This window comes from Hylobates moloch, unplaced genomic scaffold, assembly GCF_009828535.3.
Source record: "Hylobates moloch isolate HMO894 unplaced genomic scaffold, HMol_V3 SCAFFOLD_10, whole genome shotgun sequence".
Classification (NCBI taxonomy): Eukaryota; Metazoa; Chordata; class Mammalia; order Primates; family Hylobatidae; genus Hylobates; species Hylobates moloch.
The window spans coordinates 49,218,053-49,237,333 of NW_026652285.1; the positions used below are offsets into that span (position 1 = coordinate 49,218,053).

At 41.3% G+C, this 19,281-nt stretch overlaps 1 protein-coding gene across 3 annotated transcripts in view; it reads left to right on the top strand.

Moving 5' to 3' along the window:
• PCSK5 (proprotein convertase subtilisin/kexin type 5) overlaps positions 1-19,281 on the top strand; it is a 465,201-nt gene that overhangs the window by 266,996 nt on the left and 178,924 nt on the right. For all 3 annotated transcript variants that reach the window (XM_032164318.1, XM_032164319.2, XM_032164320.1), the window contains exon 13: positions 15,861-15,997. In XM_032164318.1, coding sequence (XP_032020209.1) covers positions 15,861-15,997 — 137 coding nt within the window. The remainder of the gene's footprint in view (positions 1-15,860; positions 15,998-19,281) is intronic.

A 19,281-nucleotide genomic window follows, 5' to 3' on the forward strand; every position in this document is an offset into this window, starting at 1 on the left:
TTCAGTAGAGACGGGGTTTCACCATGTTGGCCAGGATGGTCTCGATCTCTTGACCTCATGATCCATCCGCCTCAGCCTCCCAAAGTGCTGGGATTATAGGCATGAGCCACCGCGCCCATCTGACTCTTCAGTCTTTATTGCCCTAGAGGGTATTCAGTTTCGCTTGTTAGCCTCTCCTCCCTGCTTCCTCCGAAACACTTCCCCAGCAGGTAAATAACTGTAGTTTGTACAGGCCAAGATCCTGTTGAGAGAATATGGCCAGAATGTTCTATCACTCATTTTCTTTTGCTCCCTTGGCTTTTTGAGTGATTGGGAGCATGGGAGAAAGTTGTCAGCAAGTGGGACTGAAGAGGGGAGATGTCAGCTTTTCTTGTGATCCTTGTTCTCATGGTGGTTCTAAATGACAAACCACAGCCCAAAGCCTAAAGCTTCTTTGATTTTTTTTCTCCCAGAAGAACATTTAATGGGAGCAAAAACTTTCTTATCAGTGGCACATATAGTTCAAATGAAAGTCAACCTTTTATGTAGACATAGCCACTTGTCCACACGCCAGGTGACCATGGCAGAGGTGATCTTTGTTAGAACACTAACAACAGGCCAGAGGTGTTGAGAGGCAAGAGGCCCATGAAAGTCTGTACGGCCAACAGTGAGACTGAACTTGCCAGTTGCTTTTAAGAATCCCTAACTTCATCTACTATAGGACAGTGAGAAAAGGAGAGAACAATAACTTTTCTGGCTTACAGCAACTAGGAGTACAGAATCTGAAATGTTTTTTTTTTTTCTTTTTTGAAATGGAGTCTTGCTCTGTTGCTCAGGCTGGAGTGCAGTGTTGGCACAATCTCGACTCACTGCATCCTCCACCTCCCGGGTTCAAGCGATTCTCCTGCCTGAGCCTCTCCAGTAGTTGGGATTATAGGCACACGCCACCACAGCCAGCTATTTTTTTTTTATTTTTAGTAGAGACGGGGTTTCACCACGTTAGCCAGGCTGGTCTTGAACTCCCAGCCTCAAGTGATCCTCTTGCCTTGGCCTCCCAAAGTGCTGGGATTACAGGCATGAGCCACTGCGCCCAGCCCAGAATCTGAAATCTTCATGTGCGTTTTATTTCTGTGCTTAGACTTGCTGCGTTCATTCAAATCTAACATCTTCCACTAGCGTATGGGAAACCTGGGTTTAGTACTTTAAATGTGATGTGCAGCTTTGCCACAATAAGTGTATGCAGGTGCAAGGAACATAGTGATTCCTCAGCATAGGATCCCTGGGCACTTCCTTATGTCCTCCTCCCACTGCAGACAAAGAGGCCTCAGCAGGCCACCTGCAGGGTAATTGGGTACCTGCCTGAGGTTTCTTTCCAGCAAGCAAAACTTCAGATACACAATTACGTGATCAGTGAAGGTCTCCCTAGCTGTGGTTACCGAAGCTAGGGAAGGCCTTTATTTCTTGCTTTTTTTTTTTTTTCTTTTCTTTACCATTATTCATCTGGGTTTAACTTGAAAATGTATCCCAGTGAAACACTGTGAAGTGCAAAGGTTTGCTTCACATGTGTGGATCATGTTCCCCCGAGCCCCCTTCCTTGTGGAGAAACAGTCCCTCCGCTGTTGCTGTTTGCTTGGAAAACTCAACCTCTTCAGCCTGTCTGGGCTCTTCCTGCATATTCCACAATTTATTTTTGGCTTCCCCTGAAATGACGTCAGTGAGGAAACTTGTGAGCAGAGGAGCTATGGATTCCATCACAGGCATTTGGTGGATTGCAGTGTTGCTGGCTTCAGGCTCGCATGCATTCTTCAACAGCCGACATCTGCTTTGCTCTTTGCAAAGTGCTGAACACAAGAGTGCTGCATGACTTGTGTCGGAGAAAGGAAACAGGCATTTCCGACGTGCGGTGACCGGCGCTCCCATAGCGCACCTCAGTCTCCCTCATCAAGACCACCTGGGAATAAAGTTTGCTCCCAGAAGGTGTCTTCTTGGTCTGGAGCAGTTTCTTCAAGTGCGGCTCTCATTTATCCTCCATCTCAGTCCTGAAAATAAGTGGCCACCGAAGAGGGGTGGAGAGCCTGGAGATTGGAGGGGGCTGGAGACCCCAAGAGATGTAAAGGATATTGTGAATTCATTTGTCTACAAGCTCTGCAGAATTATTGCTCTGCGCAGCTGACCCTTTCCATATGAAACAGCTGCACGCGGTCCCAAAACCATGAATGGCCACCTTCCAAGGCCTGGCTCCCCCGTTCCCGCTGTGCTTGACACTGGTAGCGTCCCTCCTACCGAGGCAGCTAAAGAAAGACAGTTTCTTTTGGCACTCTTTCCATCTGGAGTACTCTGAAGCTTTCATTTCATTAGAGGAAGCTTCTCCTCAAAACATCTCAGTCTCTGACCTAGTGGCAAGGAGGCCTCATGCCCTCTCACCTCGGCCCCGTTTCAAAGCACATTCCCAGAGTGGAGACCTGGGAACAAGGGCATAGAAAGGGGTGGAGAGGAGGTGAAGCAAAGGCCTGCTTTGCTCCTGGTGTCCTTCATGTTGGTATGCAAGGCAGTCCGTCTCCATGGTGGGGAAAAAAAATGAAGAGGTCAGGTTTTAGAAGGAATTTGCCAGAGATGATTGGTAAGAGCAATAAATATTTCCCCTGCCAGACCCTTGTCTTTTTTTCAGAGAAGTCAAGATTTCTCAGGAGGACCATGTAAAGCAAAGAACAAAGATTTTTTTTTTAAATAAGAATTCTGAAAAGTTTAAAACAATGTTTCCCTAGCAGAGGTGGTTTGAGATGCAGATGTTGGCTTCTTGTGGCAGACTTTTCCTCATTTTATCTGTCCTACCCCTCTGGGGGCAGGGGTGACTCTTTTCATCCTGAATTAGAATTTCCAACACTGCACACTTAACTAGCCTGGCAGCCAACGTGGAAAACTCCCCAAGGCCTTTGAAGCAGCTCCTCTGCTCCATGGCTTACTCACGGCAGGCTGCGTGTTGGCTCCTGGGAGAAGGAACCAGAATCTGGAGGCTCACTTGGCATCACCTCTCCTTTGCAATGAAAAAACCAGAGACCAGACAATGAGGATGAAGCAGAGGGGGAGAGTCCAGAGGACAGTGCTCTCCTTTTCAGTGTTGACAAAATATACATCCTAGTCTGGGGACCTGAAACTATGGTCACTATTTATGGTTGGCTTTCCAGAAGTCCTCATTTACTTAGACATTTCAGTGAGGAATTTCTTCAGAATTGTTTATCTCCTCACCACAGGAATTCCTTGAAAGTCTGTTTTCTGCGAAGTGCTGAACACGTTGATGTAGTCTGTGTGGGCCGTCTGGAGCCCCTCAGTGGCTCCCTGTCCTGGCTGACGGGCGCTTGCCTGAACTCCTGTGGAGAACAGCTGTTGGAGGAGGAACAGTTTCCCCAAGCATCTGCAGGTGCTAAGCGCTGGAAGGCACTCAGCAGCATTCAGAACTCCAGTCCAGCTTGAGCTGTGTGCCCCATTAGCCCGGCGTGCATGCTCCCCTGGCAAGCCCCGTGGATCATTCAGTGGGTGGGCGCCGTGGGTCAATGGAGAAGTCCTAGAATGGACTTTCCTTTGTTCTTCCCCTGCCCTCCCACCCTCTCGGTTCTCCCCTTGGCCTGTATACCCTGCCTAACAAAAAGGCAAATTGAATATTCACAGCAAGTGATTTACTTCTATAAAGAGCATGGAGGTCGAGTGTGGAGGGAGAAGCCAGGTGGGCTTGGGTCCTTTGGAAATGTTTTTAGGTGAGAGCAACTTTAGATATAAGCCTACATACTATGACACATTCAAAGTCTGCCTGTGTCAAAATTTTTCAAACAAAAGCTTATCCCAGCAGATTCTTTCTTCAACTGCATTTGTTAGAATTATAAAAAGTTGTCTTTTTTTTTTTTTTTTTTCCTAAATCTCCCTCATTGAGTTTTAGATTTAGCTTAGATGTACTGGCCCTCTGTTCCAAATTTTGGCCTCGATTGAAAGGTGAAACTTTGCCTCCCTTTCTAAATTTGATTACAGATGAATATCTCTGCTTCTAATTACGGCCTTAAATGGAGAGAAGGTATACTTTCTAATCTGCAAAACCTATAGAGTCCTATAATTAAATATATTTAAAATGTAGTGTTTATGCTTCAGTCATTTCTGTCACTTCCCTACCCAAATGTTCAATGACAGACTATTGACATTTGTAAGGCATCATGGTATATAAATGCATCTGTGGCTTGCAGTAAAAATTACACTTTTGCAGTGAATGTTTTACATTCCAGTAACACCCAACCACATGAACCTTCTTCCTTCATTCAGAAAAGAAGGTACAGCCTTTGGAGTTAGACAGAGCTGGGTTTTTCTTGACTTCACTGGTATCTGTGTTTCAATTTAGAAAGCCTAATTTCCTCATTTATAAAATAGATGTATATACCTCACAGAGTTGGTTGGTACACGTATTAAGATCACGTACAGTTACATACTTAGCACAGTGCCTAGCATAGTAAGCACTTAATAAGTGGTAACTTATTTACACAGTGCTTCTCCAAGTACCTGGTACATGACTCTATCAAATGCAGTTGGCTGGGTCCCTGTCCCAAAAAGTCTAATTCTATCAGTCTGGGGTGAGGTCCAAGGATGTGCATTTCTAATAAGCTCCCAGGTGATACTGAAGCTGCCTGTCCACAGACCACACTTTAAATAGCAAGGATTTAAAAGATCATCCAGCTTTTTCTTACACATTCTTATTACTTTTGTGTCATCAAAAGACTTGGGAGCAGTATGCTGCTGGATGCTGTGCAAGGAAATTACAAAGGGGCTTATAATATAAAACAGATACTTCAATAAAAGCCATCTACTCTAAAACGAATTAAATCTTGAGGAAGATTAAGTACTTATGTACCCACAAGAAGGAATGCATTTTGGGGTTGGTGAATGAATTGATAATAGTTTGCATATTGGAAGGTTTTTTACCAAAAAAATAAAATACTTATCATTTTAGGTATTACAGACCTCTAGAACCAGTTCCTTTCTCCTTCTCAATCTTTCTTTTTTTTTTTTTTTTTTTCCATAATTTTTTTTTTTAAATTATACTTTAGGGTTTTAGGGTACATGTGCACAATGTGCAGGTTTGTTACATATGTATCCATGTGCCATGTTGATTTCCTGCACCCATTAACTCGTCATTTAGCATTAGGTGTATCTCCTAATGCTGTCCCTCCCCCCTCCCCCCACCCCACAACAGTCCCCGGAGTGTGATGTTCCCCTTCCTGTGTCCATGAGTTCTCATTGTTCAATTCCCACCTATGAGTGAGAACATGCGGTGTTTGGTTTTTTGTCCTTGCGATAGTTTACTGAGAATGATGTTTTCCAGTTTCATCCATGTCCCTACAAAGGACACGAACTCATCATTTTTTATGGCTGCATAGTATTCCATGGTGTATATGTGCCACATTTTCTTAATCCAGTCTATCGTTGTTGGACATTTGGGTTGGTTCCAACTCTTTGCTATTGTGAATAGTGCCGCAATAAACATACGTGTGCATGTGTCTTTATAGCAGCATGATTTATAGTCCTTTGGGTATATACCCAGTAATGGGATGGCTGGGTCAAATGGTATTTCTAGTTCGAGATCCCTGAGGAATCGCCACACTGACTTCCACAATGGTTGAACTAGTTTACAGTCCCACCAACAGTGTAAAAGTGTTCCTATTTCTCCACATCCTCTCCAGCACCTGTTGTTTCCTGATTTTTTAATGATGGCCATTCTAACTGGTGTGAGATGGTATCTCACTGTGGTTTTGATTTGCATTTCTCTGATGGCCAGTGATGATGAGCATTTCTTCATGTGTTTTTTGGCTGCATAAATGTCTTCTTTTGAGAAGTGTCTGTTCATGTCCTCTGCCCACTTTTTGATGGGGTTGTTTGTTTTTTTCTTGTAAATTTGTTTGAGTTCATTGTAGATTCTGGATATTAGCCCTTTGTCAGATGAGTAGGTTGCAAAAATTTTCTCCCATTCTGTAGGTTGCCTGTTCACTCTGATGATAGTTTCTTTTGCTGTGCAGAAGCTCTTTAGTTTAATGAGATCCCATTTGTCGATTTTGGCTTTTGTTGCCATTGCTTTTGGTGTTTTAGACATGAAGTCCTTGCCCACGCCTATGTCCTGAATGGTATTGCCTAGGTTTTCTTGTAGGATTTTATAAGTCTTTAATCCATCTTGAATTAATTTTTGTATAAGGTGTAAGGAAGGGATCCAGTTGCAGCTTTCTACATATGGCTAGTATTAAATAGGGAATCCTTTCCCCATTTCTTGTTTTTGTCAGGTTTGTCAAAGATCAGATAGTTGTAGCTATGCGGCATCATTTCTGAGGGCTCTGTTCTGTTCCATTGATCTATGTCTCTGTTGTGGTACCAGTACCATGCTGTTTTGGTTACTGTAGCCTTGTAGTATAGTTTAAAGTCAGGTAGCGTGATGCCTCCAGCTTTGTTCTTTTGGCTTAGGATTGACTTGGCGATGCGGGCTCTTTTTTGGTTCCATATGAACTTTAAAGTAGTTTTTTCCAATTCTGTGAAGAAAGTCATTGGTAGCTTGATGGGGATGGCATTGAATCTATAAATGACCTTGGGCAGTATGGCCGTTTTCACGATATTGATTCTTCCAACCCATGAGCATGGAATGTTCTTCCATTTGTTTGTATCCTCTTTTATTTCATTGAGCAGTGGTTTGTAGTTCTCCTTGAAGAGGTCCTTCACATCCCTTGTAAGTTGGATTCCTAGGTATTTTATTCTCTTTGAAGCAATTGTGAATGGGAGTTCACTCATGATTTGGCCCTCTGTTTGTCTGTTATTGGTGTACAAGAATGCTTGTGATTTTTGTACATTAATTTTGTATCCTGAGACTTTGCTGAAGTTGCTAATCAGCTTAAGGAGATTTTGGGCTGAGACAATGGGGTTTTCTAGATATACAATCATGTCATCTGCAAACAGGGACAATTTGACTTCCTCTTTTCCTAGTTGAATACTCTTTATTTCCTTCTCCTGCCTGATTGCTCTGGCCAGAACTTCCAGCACTATGTTGAATAGGAGTGGTGAGAGAGGGCATCCCTGTCTTGTGCCAGTTTTCAGAGGGAATGCTTCCAGTTTTTGCCCATTCAGTATGATATTGGCTGTGGGTTTGTCATAGATAGCTCTTATTATTTTGAGATATGTCCCATCAATACCTAATTTATTGAGAGTTTTTAGCATGAAGGGTTGTTGAATTTTGTCAAAGGCCTTTTCTGCATCTATTGAGATAATCATGTGGTTTTTGTCTTTGGTTCTGTTTATATGCTGGATTACATTTATTGATTTGCGTGTGTTGAACCAGCCTTGCATCCCAGGGATGAAGCCCACTTGATCATGGTGGATAAGCTTTTTGATGTGCTGCTGGATTCGGTTTGCCAGTATTTTATTGAGGATTTTTGCATCAATGTTCATCAAGGATATTGGTCTGAAATTCTCTTTTTTGGTTATGTCTCTGCCAGGTTTTGGTATCAGGACGATGCTGGCTTCATAAAATGTGTTAGGGAGGATTCCCTCTTTTTCTATTGATTGGAATAGTTTCAGAAGGAATGGTACCAGTTCCTCCTTGTACCTCTGGTAGAATTCAGCTGTGAATCCGTCAGGTCCTGGACTCTTTTTGGTTGGTAAGCTATTGATTATTGCCACAATTTCAGAACCTGTTATTGGTCTATTCAGAGATTCAACTTCTTCCTGGTTTAGTCTTGGGAGGGTGTATTTGTTGAGGAATTTATCCATTTCTTCTAGATTTTCTAGTTTATTTGCATAGAGGTGTTTGTAGTATTCTCTGATGGTAGATTGTATTTCTGTGGGATCGGTGGTGATATCCCCTTTTTCGTTTTTTATTGCATCTATTTGATTCTTCTCTCTTTTCTTCTTTATTAGTCTTGCTAGCGGTCCATCAATTTTGTTGATCTTTTCAAAAAACCAGCTCCTGGATTCATTAATTTTTTTGAAGGGTTTTTTGTGTCTCTATTTCCTTCAGTTCTGCTCTGATTTTAGTTATTTCTAGCCTTCTGCTAGCTTTTGAATGTGTTTGCTCTTGCTTTTCTAGTTCTTTTAATTGTGATGTTAGGGTGTCAATTTTGGATCTTTCCTGCTTTCTCTTGTGGGCATTTAGTGCTATAAATTTCCCTCTACACACTGCTTTGAATGTGTCCCAGAGATTCTGGTATGTTGTGTCTTTGTTCTCGTTGGTTTCAAAGAACATCTTTATTTCTGCCTTCATTTCATTATGTACCCAATAGTCATTCAGGAGCAGGTTGTTCAGTTTCCATGTAGTTGAGCGGTTTTGAGTGAGTTTCTTAATCCTGAGTTCTAGTTTGATTGCACTGTGGTCTGAGAGACAGTTTGTTATAATTTCTGTTCTTTTCCATTTGCTGAGGAGAGCTTTACTTCCAACTATGTGGTCAATTTTGGAATAGGTGTGGTATGGTGCTGAAAAAAATGTATATTCTGTTGACTTGGGGTGGAGAGTTCTGTAGATGTCTATTAGGTCCACTTTATGTAGAGCTGAGTTCAATTCCTGGATATCCTTGTTAACTTTCTGTCTCGTTGATCTGTCTAATGCTGACAGTGGGGTGTTAAAATCTCCCATTATTATTGTGTGGGAGTTTAAGTCCCTTTGTAGGTCACTGAGGACTTGCTTTATGAATCTGGGTGCTCCTGTGTTGGGTGCATATATATTTAGGATAGTTAGCTCTTCTTGTTGAATTGATCCCTTTACCATTATGTAATGGCCTTCTTTGTCTCTTTTGATCTTTGTTGGTTTAAAGTCTATTTTATCAGAGACTAGGATTGCAACCCCTGCCTTTTTTTGTTTTCCAGTTGCTTGATAGATCTTCCTCCATCCCTTTATTTTGAGTCTATGTGTGTCTCTGCACGTGAGATGGGTTTCCTGAATACAGCACACTGATGGGTCCTGACTCCTTATCCAGTTTGCCAGTCTGTGTCTTTTGATTGGAGCATTTAGCCCATTTACATTTAACGTTAATATTGTTATATGTGAATCTGATCCTGTCATTATGATGTTAGTTGGTTATTTTGCTCGTTAGTTGCTATTGTTTCTTCCTAGCCTCGATGGTCTTTACAATTTGGCATGTTTTTGCAGTGGCTGGTACCGGTTGTTCCTTTCCATGTTTAGTGCTTCCTTCAGGAGCTCTTTTAGGGCAGGCCTGGTGGTGACAAAATCACTCAGCATTTGCTTGTCTGTAAAGTATTTTATTTCTCCTTCACTTATGAAGCTTAGTTTGGCTGGATAGGAAATTCTGGGTTGAAAATTCTTTTCTTTAAGAATGTTGAATATCGGCCCCCACTCTCTTCTGGCTTGTAGAGTTTCTGCTGAGAGATCAGCTGTTAGTCTGATGGGCTTCCCTTTGTGGGTAACCCGACCTTTCTCTCTGGCTGCCCTTAACATTTTTTCCTTCATTTCAACTTTGGTGAATCTGACAATTATGTGTCTTGGAGTTGCCCTTCTCGAGGAGTATCTTTGTGGCGTTCTCTGTATTTCCTGAATCTGAATGCTGGCCTGCCTTGCTAGATTGGGGAAGTTCTCCTGGATAATATCTTGCAGAGTGTTTTCCAACTTGGTTCCATTCTCCCCATCATTTTCAGGTACACCAATCAGACGTCGGTTTGGTCTTTTCACATAGTCCCAAATTTCTTGGAGGCTTTGTTCATTTCTTTTTATTCTTTTTTCTCTAAACTTCCCTTCTCTCTTCATTTCATTCATTTCATCTTCCATCAGCGATACCCTTTCTTCCAGTTGATCGCATCTGCTACTGAGGCTTCTGCAATCTTCGCGTAGTTCTCGAAACTTGGCTTTCAGCTCCATCAGCTCCTTTAAGCCCTTCTCTCCATTGATTATTCTAGTTATCCATTCTTCTAATATTTTTTCAAAGTTTTTAACTTCTTTGCTATTGTTTTGAATTTCCTCTCGTAGCTCAGAGTAGTTTGATCGTCTGAAGCCTTCTTCTCTCAACTCATCAAGGTCATCCTCCATCCAGCTTTGTTCCGTTGCTGGTGAGGAACTGCGTTCCTTTGGAGGAGGAGAGGTGCTCTTTTTTTTTAGAGTTTCCAGTTTTTTTGCTCTGTTTTTTCCCCATCTTTGTGGTTTTATCTACTTTTTGTCTTTGATGATGGTGATGTACAGATGGGTTTTTGGTGTGGATGTCCTTTCTGATTGTTAGTTTTCCTTCTACCAGACAGGACCCTCAGCTGCAGGTCCGTTGGAGTTTACTAGAGGTCCACTCCAGACCCTGTTTGGCTGGGTGTCAGCAGCAGTGGCTGCAGAACAGCGGATTTTCGTGAGACCACAAATTCAGCTGTCTGATAGTTCGTCTGAAAATTTTGTCTAAGAGGAGTACCCGGTTGAATGAGGTGGCAGTCTGTCCCTACTGGGGGGGTGCCTCCCAGTTAGGCTGCTCAGGGGTGAGGGACCCACTTTAGGAGGCAGTCTGTCCGTTCTCAGATCTCCAGCTGCGTGCTGGGAGAACCACTACTCTCTTCAAAGCTGTCAGTCAGACAGGGACCTTTAAGTCTGTGGAGGTTCTTGCTGAGTTTTTGTTTGTCTGTGCCCTGCCCCCAGAGGTGGAGCCTACAGAGGCAGGCAGGCCTCCTTGAGCTGTGGTGGGCTCCACCCAGTTCCAGCTTCCTGGCTGCTTTGTTTACCTAAGCAAGCCTGGGCAATGGCGGGCGCCCCTCCCCCAGCCTCGCTGCCACCTCGCAGCTTGATCTCAGACTGCTGTGCTATCAATCAGCGAGACTCCGTGGGCACAGGACCCTCCGAGCCAGGTGCGGGACACAATCTCCTAGTGTGCCGTTTTCCAGGCCCGTTGGAAAAGCGCAGTATTGGGGTGGGACTGACCCGATATTCCAGGTGCGGTCTGTTTCCCCTTTCTTTGACTAGGAAAGGGAACTCCCTGACCCCTTGCGCTTCCCGAGTGAGGCAATGCCTCGCCCTGCTTCGGCTCGCGCACAGTGCGCTTCACCGACTGTCCTGCACCCACTGTTAGGCACTCCCTAGTGAGATGAAACCGGTACCTCAAGCAGAAATGCAGAAATCATCCGTCTTCTGTGTCGCTGGGGCTGGGAGCTGGAGACCGGAGCTGTTCCTATTCGGCCATCTTGGCTCCACCCCTCAATCTTTCTTAAAGAAGTAATTCAGATTAGGAAAGAGAAAAAGCAAATAGTATGTTTTAAATACGCTCTATCAGAAGAAATTATTTAAAACTTACAAAAACCAAACATCTAAAGAAAACCAAAAACTCAACTACAGTGGAGCCAAATGAATTCTTCAAGCTCTACCTTAAATTGTAATGAATCACTTTAAAAAAATAAAAAATAGAAGAGAGAAAAGAGAAAAATTCCAGGAATATTGGCCTGATGTCTAGTTCTGTATTGAACATAAATACCATTTGAATAGTAGTGGATGATGCTGAAATTAAGATCCATTTACAATTTTAGAAATAATTATATGATAACACATAGCTGTCAGTATTTATAAAACATCTTGTTATTTAGTTGCCATAACATCATAGAAGAATGCTGTAGCCTTGATACATTGGCTAGACTCTTTAAGAGGAAGCGAAATAAAGCTTACAGTAATTATATAAGTTATTTCCTGAGTTAATTCCTCAAAAGGATATACTACACTTGATGGTCATCTTTTCTACCAGGCTTCATCCAAAGTAATTTATTTGGAAACCACTCGCAGGGATAGGGCTGTGGGGCACCATTTTAATAAATGGATGCATAATTTGTGCCATCACATGCATATATCATTTCATCGAGCACGTGATTATGACGTCAACTTTGACAAGACAGAATTTCACTGCAAGAGGAGAAGTGGATAAAGGCATGGAGTTAATGTATTTAGGCTTTCAGCACCCTGGCTGTGCTTTATTGACATTTTACCCACACTAATAATGTTGACATGTGTCTGATTTCTTCACTGTTGGCACAGCGTGGACATTCACACTGGGCATTAAACTTTTTAGTTGATAAAAGAAGATCCCACAATTGGAATCTCCGTAGCAGGTGTCCATGGTTTGACACTTGATTGTCTTAAGCAAGTATGTTCTTTGCAATGCAAAGCAAACCTACAAGCTATATTACCTTTTGTTTTATGCAGAGATGCAGTTTCCTTTAATGTTACAATGGTAGAAAATAAGAAGTAGCTGAAGTATTGAATCCAAGTTAAAACACACAACAATGTGTACTTATAAAGGACAGAATGAAACTAGCAATGTAAAGCCCAGTTAGGTGATACAACAACCATTGGTGCCTGTTTTTTTTTCCCCATCAACTCTTTCAGCAAAATGTGATGGTCATGTTTGGCTGCATTTTCATTCCTCTCCTCAACTCTTATATTCACATGAAATTAATGAACATTCCAACTCTGAATAATGTGAAGAGACCAGGGGGTGGAAAACTGCTTAGCCACATAGACAAAGCTCATTTATGTTTGGGCTTTGAAACACTTACTTGAATTCTGATTTGTGGATATTTCTTCTTGGCACTCAATTTATATTTAATTTTTGTTTCCGAGGTGATTTGAAAGTGATTGGTAGCAATGGAATGACTTTCAAAGGTGGACAGGAAAGGGTGGAAGGGAAGAAACGTAGGGTCTGCTAATCCAGCAGTCAAATCATTGACCCATGAGTGATTAAAAATTGGCTGAAGTTGTGGAAACAAGACTGCCCCTCATGTGATGGCAGCTTCAAGTCTCCTTTGTAGTTTTTGGATGTGAGGCAATGAGCCAAGTGTTCTGTCTAAACTGTTTGGGAACTGCTTTTAAGTTCGGCACTCTTGGAGAGGTATTATGTGACAAGTTATTGCTTCAGTGCCCTCAAATGGCACCATGGCCTCAACGAATTACAGCTTAAGCTGGAGCTGTGGGACTTAAAGAAGGAAGTGGTTCTAAACTGCTTTTCTGCCTCTAGCCATTTCTATATCAACATATTCCCTTTAACAACATCTTTGCATTAGAAAGGGCAGTTTGAAAAAGCTCCTCTTCCCCATCTCTGTTGTCTTTTTGTCCAACATAATAGATGTTGTGGGTTTTTAGTGAAGGATTCAATGGATGTAAGTTAAGTATATAATGACACAGCCATTTCTTCTTGTCCAAGTCTAGTCTTAAGCCATAAACTTGTGAAATGAGCCGATTGTGATCATTCAGTGGATTGTAGAATCTCCATCAAGTGCACCATCCTTTCTCTATTGAGGACCCATTCCAGTGGGAAAATATTCATGTAAAAAGCTACCATCTTCATCCTTGTCACTATGAGCCGAAGTTGCCAGATCCAACCTGGTTCCTCATTGAAGTGCCACACTCCTCTATTTCGAGAGGGAAACTTTACAGATCATATACAGATGTTCTAAAAAGAGAGAGAGAATAGGCTTCATGTCCAGGTAAACTTTGAAAATCACTGCCTCCCAATTAACCCCATTATGGAAATTGACAAAACACATTTGCATATTCTGAAGATCTGAGATGTCCTCTATTAAAGAGTTCTAGTCATCTTTGTTTGATTCACCCTTTCCCAAATTTTTTGACCATGAGACACCTGAGAATGCTGCCTAATAATTTTCATTTTTCTGTCTTTCAAGGGTTCAGGAACATATAGCAGGTGATTTTCCTGTTTATTGCTTTTCTCTAAGGAACACTGCAAAGTGTTAGCCATTTACCTATCACAGTCCAAAATTGTGTTTCTGAACCCTTTAGCTTTAGAATCCTGCTGGCATTTTAGAAAGAGCCTCAGACGCACTGATGAAATACGTTTTTAAAAAATCAGAGTTCTAATATATTGTTATAAGAAGATTGAACTAGTTACTTTTATGTTTAGAAGGGCACATTTTCTCTCAATGGAAAGAGGTACAGAGAAGGTCAAATTATAACCACCAATTTGTCTGGTAAACATGAGATTAAAGCAAAGAGAGTTGATTTGTGTGTTCTGAATAGCCGTCAAACTTCAGTTACCATAACCTTTGTTACCATTTATCCCCACTGAAGGAGAGAAATATCCCAGTAACTGGACATGATTACCCCTAAGAAAATTTTAGAGATATTTTTCCTCTCTGCCTCTCTCACTTGCAATTTTTTACTCTTTTTTTATTTTTTTCAGTGAAATAATAGATGAACATAATTTTTTAAAGTACTATACAAAAAGGATTTGCCCCATCTTTCACTTTCCACTATGTAAGTTTCATCTTTACAGAAAATGTCTTGTATATCTTTGGGATATTTATTTGGGTAGTCAAGTCTACATTATATACCTGCATAAGTGATATGTTTATTTATTTATTTATTTGAGATGGAGTCTCGCTCTGTCACCCAGGCTGGAGTGCAGTGGCGTGATCTAGGCTCACTGCAACCTCTGCCTCTCCTGGGTTCAAGGGATTCTCCTGCCTCAGTCCCCTGAGTAGCTGGGACTACAGGTGCACCACCATACGCAGCTAATTTTTGTATTTTTAGTAGAGACGGGGTTTCACCATGTTGGCCAGGGAACTCCTGACCTCAGGTGATCTGCCCACCTTGGCCTCTCAAAGTGCTGGGATTACAGGCGTGAACTGCCTCACCCACTTATTTCTTAATATGTTAATTTTATACATTATTAATGTCTCTTTATTCTTGAAAGGGAATCTGTTTGTTTTCTTTCCCTTCGTACTTCATATCTTTCAGGATTCCATTGCAGGAAACAGAATAATTCTAGCTATTTCAAGCAGGAAGAGATTTTAAACTGCTAATTCAGAGCTTTGGGAATCATTGGAAGGGCTGAAAGAGCAGGATCTAGGCTGGGATTTCAGGCATAACTCCCTGAACTGGATAAGATTAGTGGGCAGTCTTTTTACTGAAGCATAATTTACCTACAGTGTAAATTCAGTTTTTTATGTGAATAATTCAGTGAGTTTTGACAAATCTGTGTTGCTGTGTAGCCACACGCCATTACTTTCAACATATAAAACAATTCTATCACCCTCAAAAATTCTCCATGCCTCTTTTCCTCACTCCTCCCCAGCCCCTGGCAACCACTGATCTGTTTCTTTACGTATAATTTTGCCTTTTCTAGGATATTGTATAAATTGAATCATGCAGTATGTAATCTTTTGTGTCTGGCTTCTTTCACTTAGCATAATGTTTTTTAAATTCATTTATGTCATGGTATGTATTAGCAGTTATTACTGGGTAGTTTGTTGTATGGATATACAGTCATCCATTTTCAATCTGTGATTGAATTCACAGATACAGAATCTCCAGATACACAGGGCCAACTGTACCATAATTTGTTTACACATTTACCAGTTGATGGACACTTGAGTTGTTTACAGTTTTGGGGAATTATGAACATCCATATGAAGTTTTTCGTGGAACATATATCTTCATTTATCTTGTTTAAGTAGGTAGGAGGGGGATTGTTGAGTTTTATGGTGAGTGTGTGTGTAACTTTATAGGAACTGTCAAACTGTTTTCCCGAGCCTCATATCATTTTGCACTCCCATCAGCAGTATAAGAGAGCCCTAGCTCCTCCACGTCTTCAATACTCTCCTGTCCGTCTTGTAGGTAGAGTCTTAACTTGGTTTTCCTGATCCCCAGTGGGTTCTCCCTTCCAGATTTGCTGTTACGTAGCCAGCCCCAATTCTGTTTCTCTGTGGTAAAACAGTGATTTATATATATATGTATATATATATCTGCAAATTGGTGACATCTGGGATGCAGACCAGCCCTAGTGCCCAGCTGAACTTGCTAATGGATACAAAAAACAGTGTTGATTGTGGTCTTAACTAGACCCTCACTGGATTTGAAATATCGCACATAACAATGTTTTATTCTCTTTCAGGCTATTTGATCACTCCATGGAAGGATTCAAAAACTGGGAATTCATGACCATTCATTGCTGGGGAGAAAGAGCTGCTGGTGACTGGGTCCTTGAAGTTTATGATACTCCCTCTCAGCTAAGGAACTTTAAGACTCCAGGTGAGAACTCCCTTTCTATACATTGGTCTATTGTGTAGAAGAAATTGATGGAGTATATTTTGGCCAGAGTGTTTCACACTCACATATTAGCATCTTTTCTCATGTGGTTCATTTCATGTGTGCTTTGAATTACCTGCATGTATTTCAGTTCTCAAGATTACCATTTGAGAGATAATAATTTAAGGATAGGAAATAACACATATAGTATAGAACAAAACATGACAACTTTTGATTGGTGTTTCAGAATACATGATCCACATCACTAACCAGCTTCCCAGACTTTCTTTGTCTGTAAACAAGCCAGCCTGTCCACCAGCAGTGAGTTCAGTTGCATAATTTCACAAGAAGAGACAGGCTTCCGTAGTTATCTATTTCTTTTTAGTTTTCCCTAAATTTACTTTTCAGTTTAGGCAAGACATTGAGCTCGGCCCATGCCAGCTAATCTGGGTACCACCAAAGAAAATGATGATGATATTCTTCCCCGCATGATCCCAAGAGCCAAGGAAAAAGAAACCCTTCTTGACATGTAAAACAGAAATTATAATGTTAACAAAGGTCTTTTCAGGTAGGCTCAGTCTGTTTCTGCACACAGCCTATTCCCATCTTCATGCTAACCTATAAAGCTTGTTTATAATATAAGGGAAAGTACAAGGCAACATGGGGTGAGAGACTGTGTTGCCCATTACAGAGCCCTACAGAGTGGCTCAGCAGTGAATGATCTGTTTGATAACTAACTAGCTTCTCACCCATCCATGAACACATCTTCAGCCGTCAGATAAAGTCCTCCTTCTCAGTGCTCTGTCCAGTCCTCTTTAGAAGAACCAGGCTTGGGGGAAGTTTTAGGACTGACATCCAGTTCTAGCCCTCTCCAGATTACAGAATAAAGTAACCTAGACATTCTGTAATTGTAGGAGTGTGTAGCAATCAGATACAGCTAGCTGCACAGGGCAAAGGAGGCACACAGCAGAGCACAGGGATGAAGGGCACATTTGCCAGACTTTTGCCTGCCGATCTGAGAAAGTGACTCATTCTGAGAGATCCATTGTTGACTGTACATTTTGGTTATCTCTTCCCTAGTTCTAAAATGAGGTTCATCTTTGTTTGCCACAGTGGTCCCATAATCAGGGAGGTCAAAGCCGGAATGGTGGCCAGGTCACAATGAATCAGGATAAACCTTTTGTTAAAGAGTATCTGTGCCCAGCTCACCTCCAGAATGCAGCCTGAATATAGTGGTTACCAAGTTTTTATCAAGAAAGCAAATGTTTGTCAATAAGGCAGGATTGACAGAGAAAACATGCAGATTATAGCCCAGAGTTTCTAGACCCTTTCACCTCTTCGTAATCTACATAGTTCCCAGGACCTTCCTCTCTCCTTTCTTCCTCTTTGCAGCGCATGCTTATTGCCCCTGCCATGAGGATGCACAGGGTCATGGCACATAGGTGAAATGGAAGCATGGTGACTGGGCTGTGATCCATTAGCAGGCATCACTGCTGGACTCTTATAGGACAAGAGACCCTGGAGAAATAAACACTGTCAAATGTGGCAGTTGTGTACCAAGGAGGGTGCAGACATAAAGAGTACGTTTTTGAGCATTTTAAAGTTATAAAACTAACTAAACATGACTCTGTTCTTTATTACCACCAGACACCAGAAATTCTACTCTCCATGATAAGCCCAGGCTGCTCCTAAGGGCTACTGGTTAACCATGCATTGCATCTAAGGGTCAGGGGTCACGAATATAAATCCCTCTGCCCTCAAGAAGTTCTGAGTCTATACAGAGCTTACTATGATTATGTGCATTTAAAACTCTACAGTATCTCAGATAATCTAGAGTTACCTATTTCATAGCAGTGGCATCTCCTTATACTATTTAAATGTTCACATTTAACCCTAGTCACCTCCAGTCATTTTAGAGGTGTTGAGGTGTTCTTTTTACGCCAGACGAGAGATACCCTAATGCTACTACTGGCCTGGAGACTTTAATGGAAACATATAGTCTTTGTGTATCTTTCCTTCAACCAACCTTTCATTTCAGGATTAGTTACACCTTTAGTGAGGGACTTCGAGTGTCCTGTTTATGGGTGGGGGTGTGTGTGTGTGTGTATGCGCATGTGTCTATATCATTGTTTCTGTGGTGTACAGTCCTATGATAGGTTTCTTCCTCTTTGATTAATAAGGGATTACCTCAGTAAGCGAGTGGAAATTCAGTTGGATCTGTAGAATTTTCTAGCCCAATTAAATGGTAGACTCATCCCCAAATATAGAACTTCCTGGCTCTAAACTGAATTTATATTTGTTTATTGTTTCTTCCCATTTATTATTACAATACATATTAAGAGCGTTTGAGGGTGTTGTTTTGATTTTTGGCACAGTGAACCTGTATATGCAGATTGAATTTATGTGTTAGCAAGTAAGATGGATTTTTCTCCTTCTGTATTTACACAGCTATTTCATAATAACAGGTTTCAATATTAATTGCAAAATCATCTATAAAATTTAGCAAACAGAAAAAGAGGTAGAGGAGAAACAAAAATGATGGCAGTTATTTGATGTGAATCATAGTAGAGGTTCTAAGGAAATAAAATTACATAATAAGTGAAATATGAAGAGATGAATTACACAGGAAGGATATCCCTAGTGGGCTTACGATGTCCTTCAGAAATGGCACAAAGGGAAATAATCAATTTTGAGACAGCACTTTTCAAAGCACTTAGAGGGTAAACTTTTGCATCCAAAATGATCTTAAATAAAATGAACTAAATTTTAAGGTGACTGATGATTGGGATGACCTATAGTGTCCTTGTATTATATGCTTCATTTGTACACTTGAGAGATGCCATAAGGAAAATGCGTTCTCTTTTGCACTGCTACCTAAAGACGGTCAGATAGGTTCTCAATTTCCAGCAGTCATTCACTTCTTACCACTCCCTAATGCGTGTTACTTAGAATTCTGGGCTTGAATAATACTCTGATTGTGAAAAGCTTGGTCATTAACAAATGAGGCCAAAGAAAAGCTGGCAGAGGGCAAACCATATATAAACCAATTGTACTGGTCCAATGTAAAAGTCAGAAAAAAATACATGCATCACAGAATGTGTTCATTTTTAAATGTCAGGCCCCTAAACTCCTAGAAATGAATAGGAGACGATATTGTATATGGTTTAAAAACACAGGATTTGGACTTGGAGTATGTTTTAATACCAGTCTGTCCTCTTATTGCTTTTGAGGAAGTTACCAACCTCTGTGGCTCTGTTTCCTCCTCTATATATTGGGAATATTAGTAC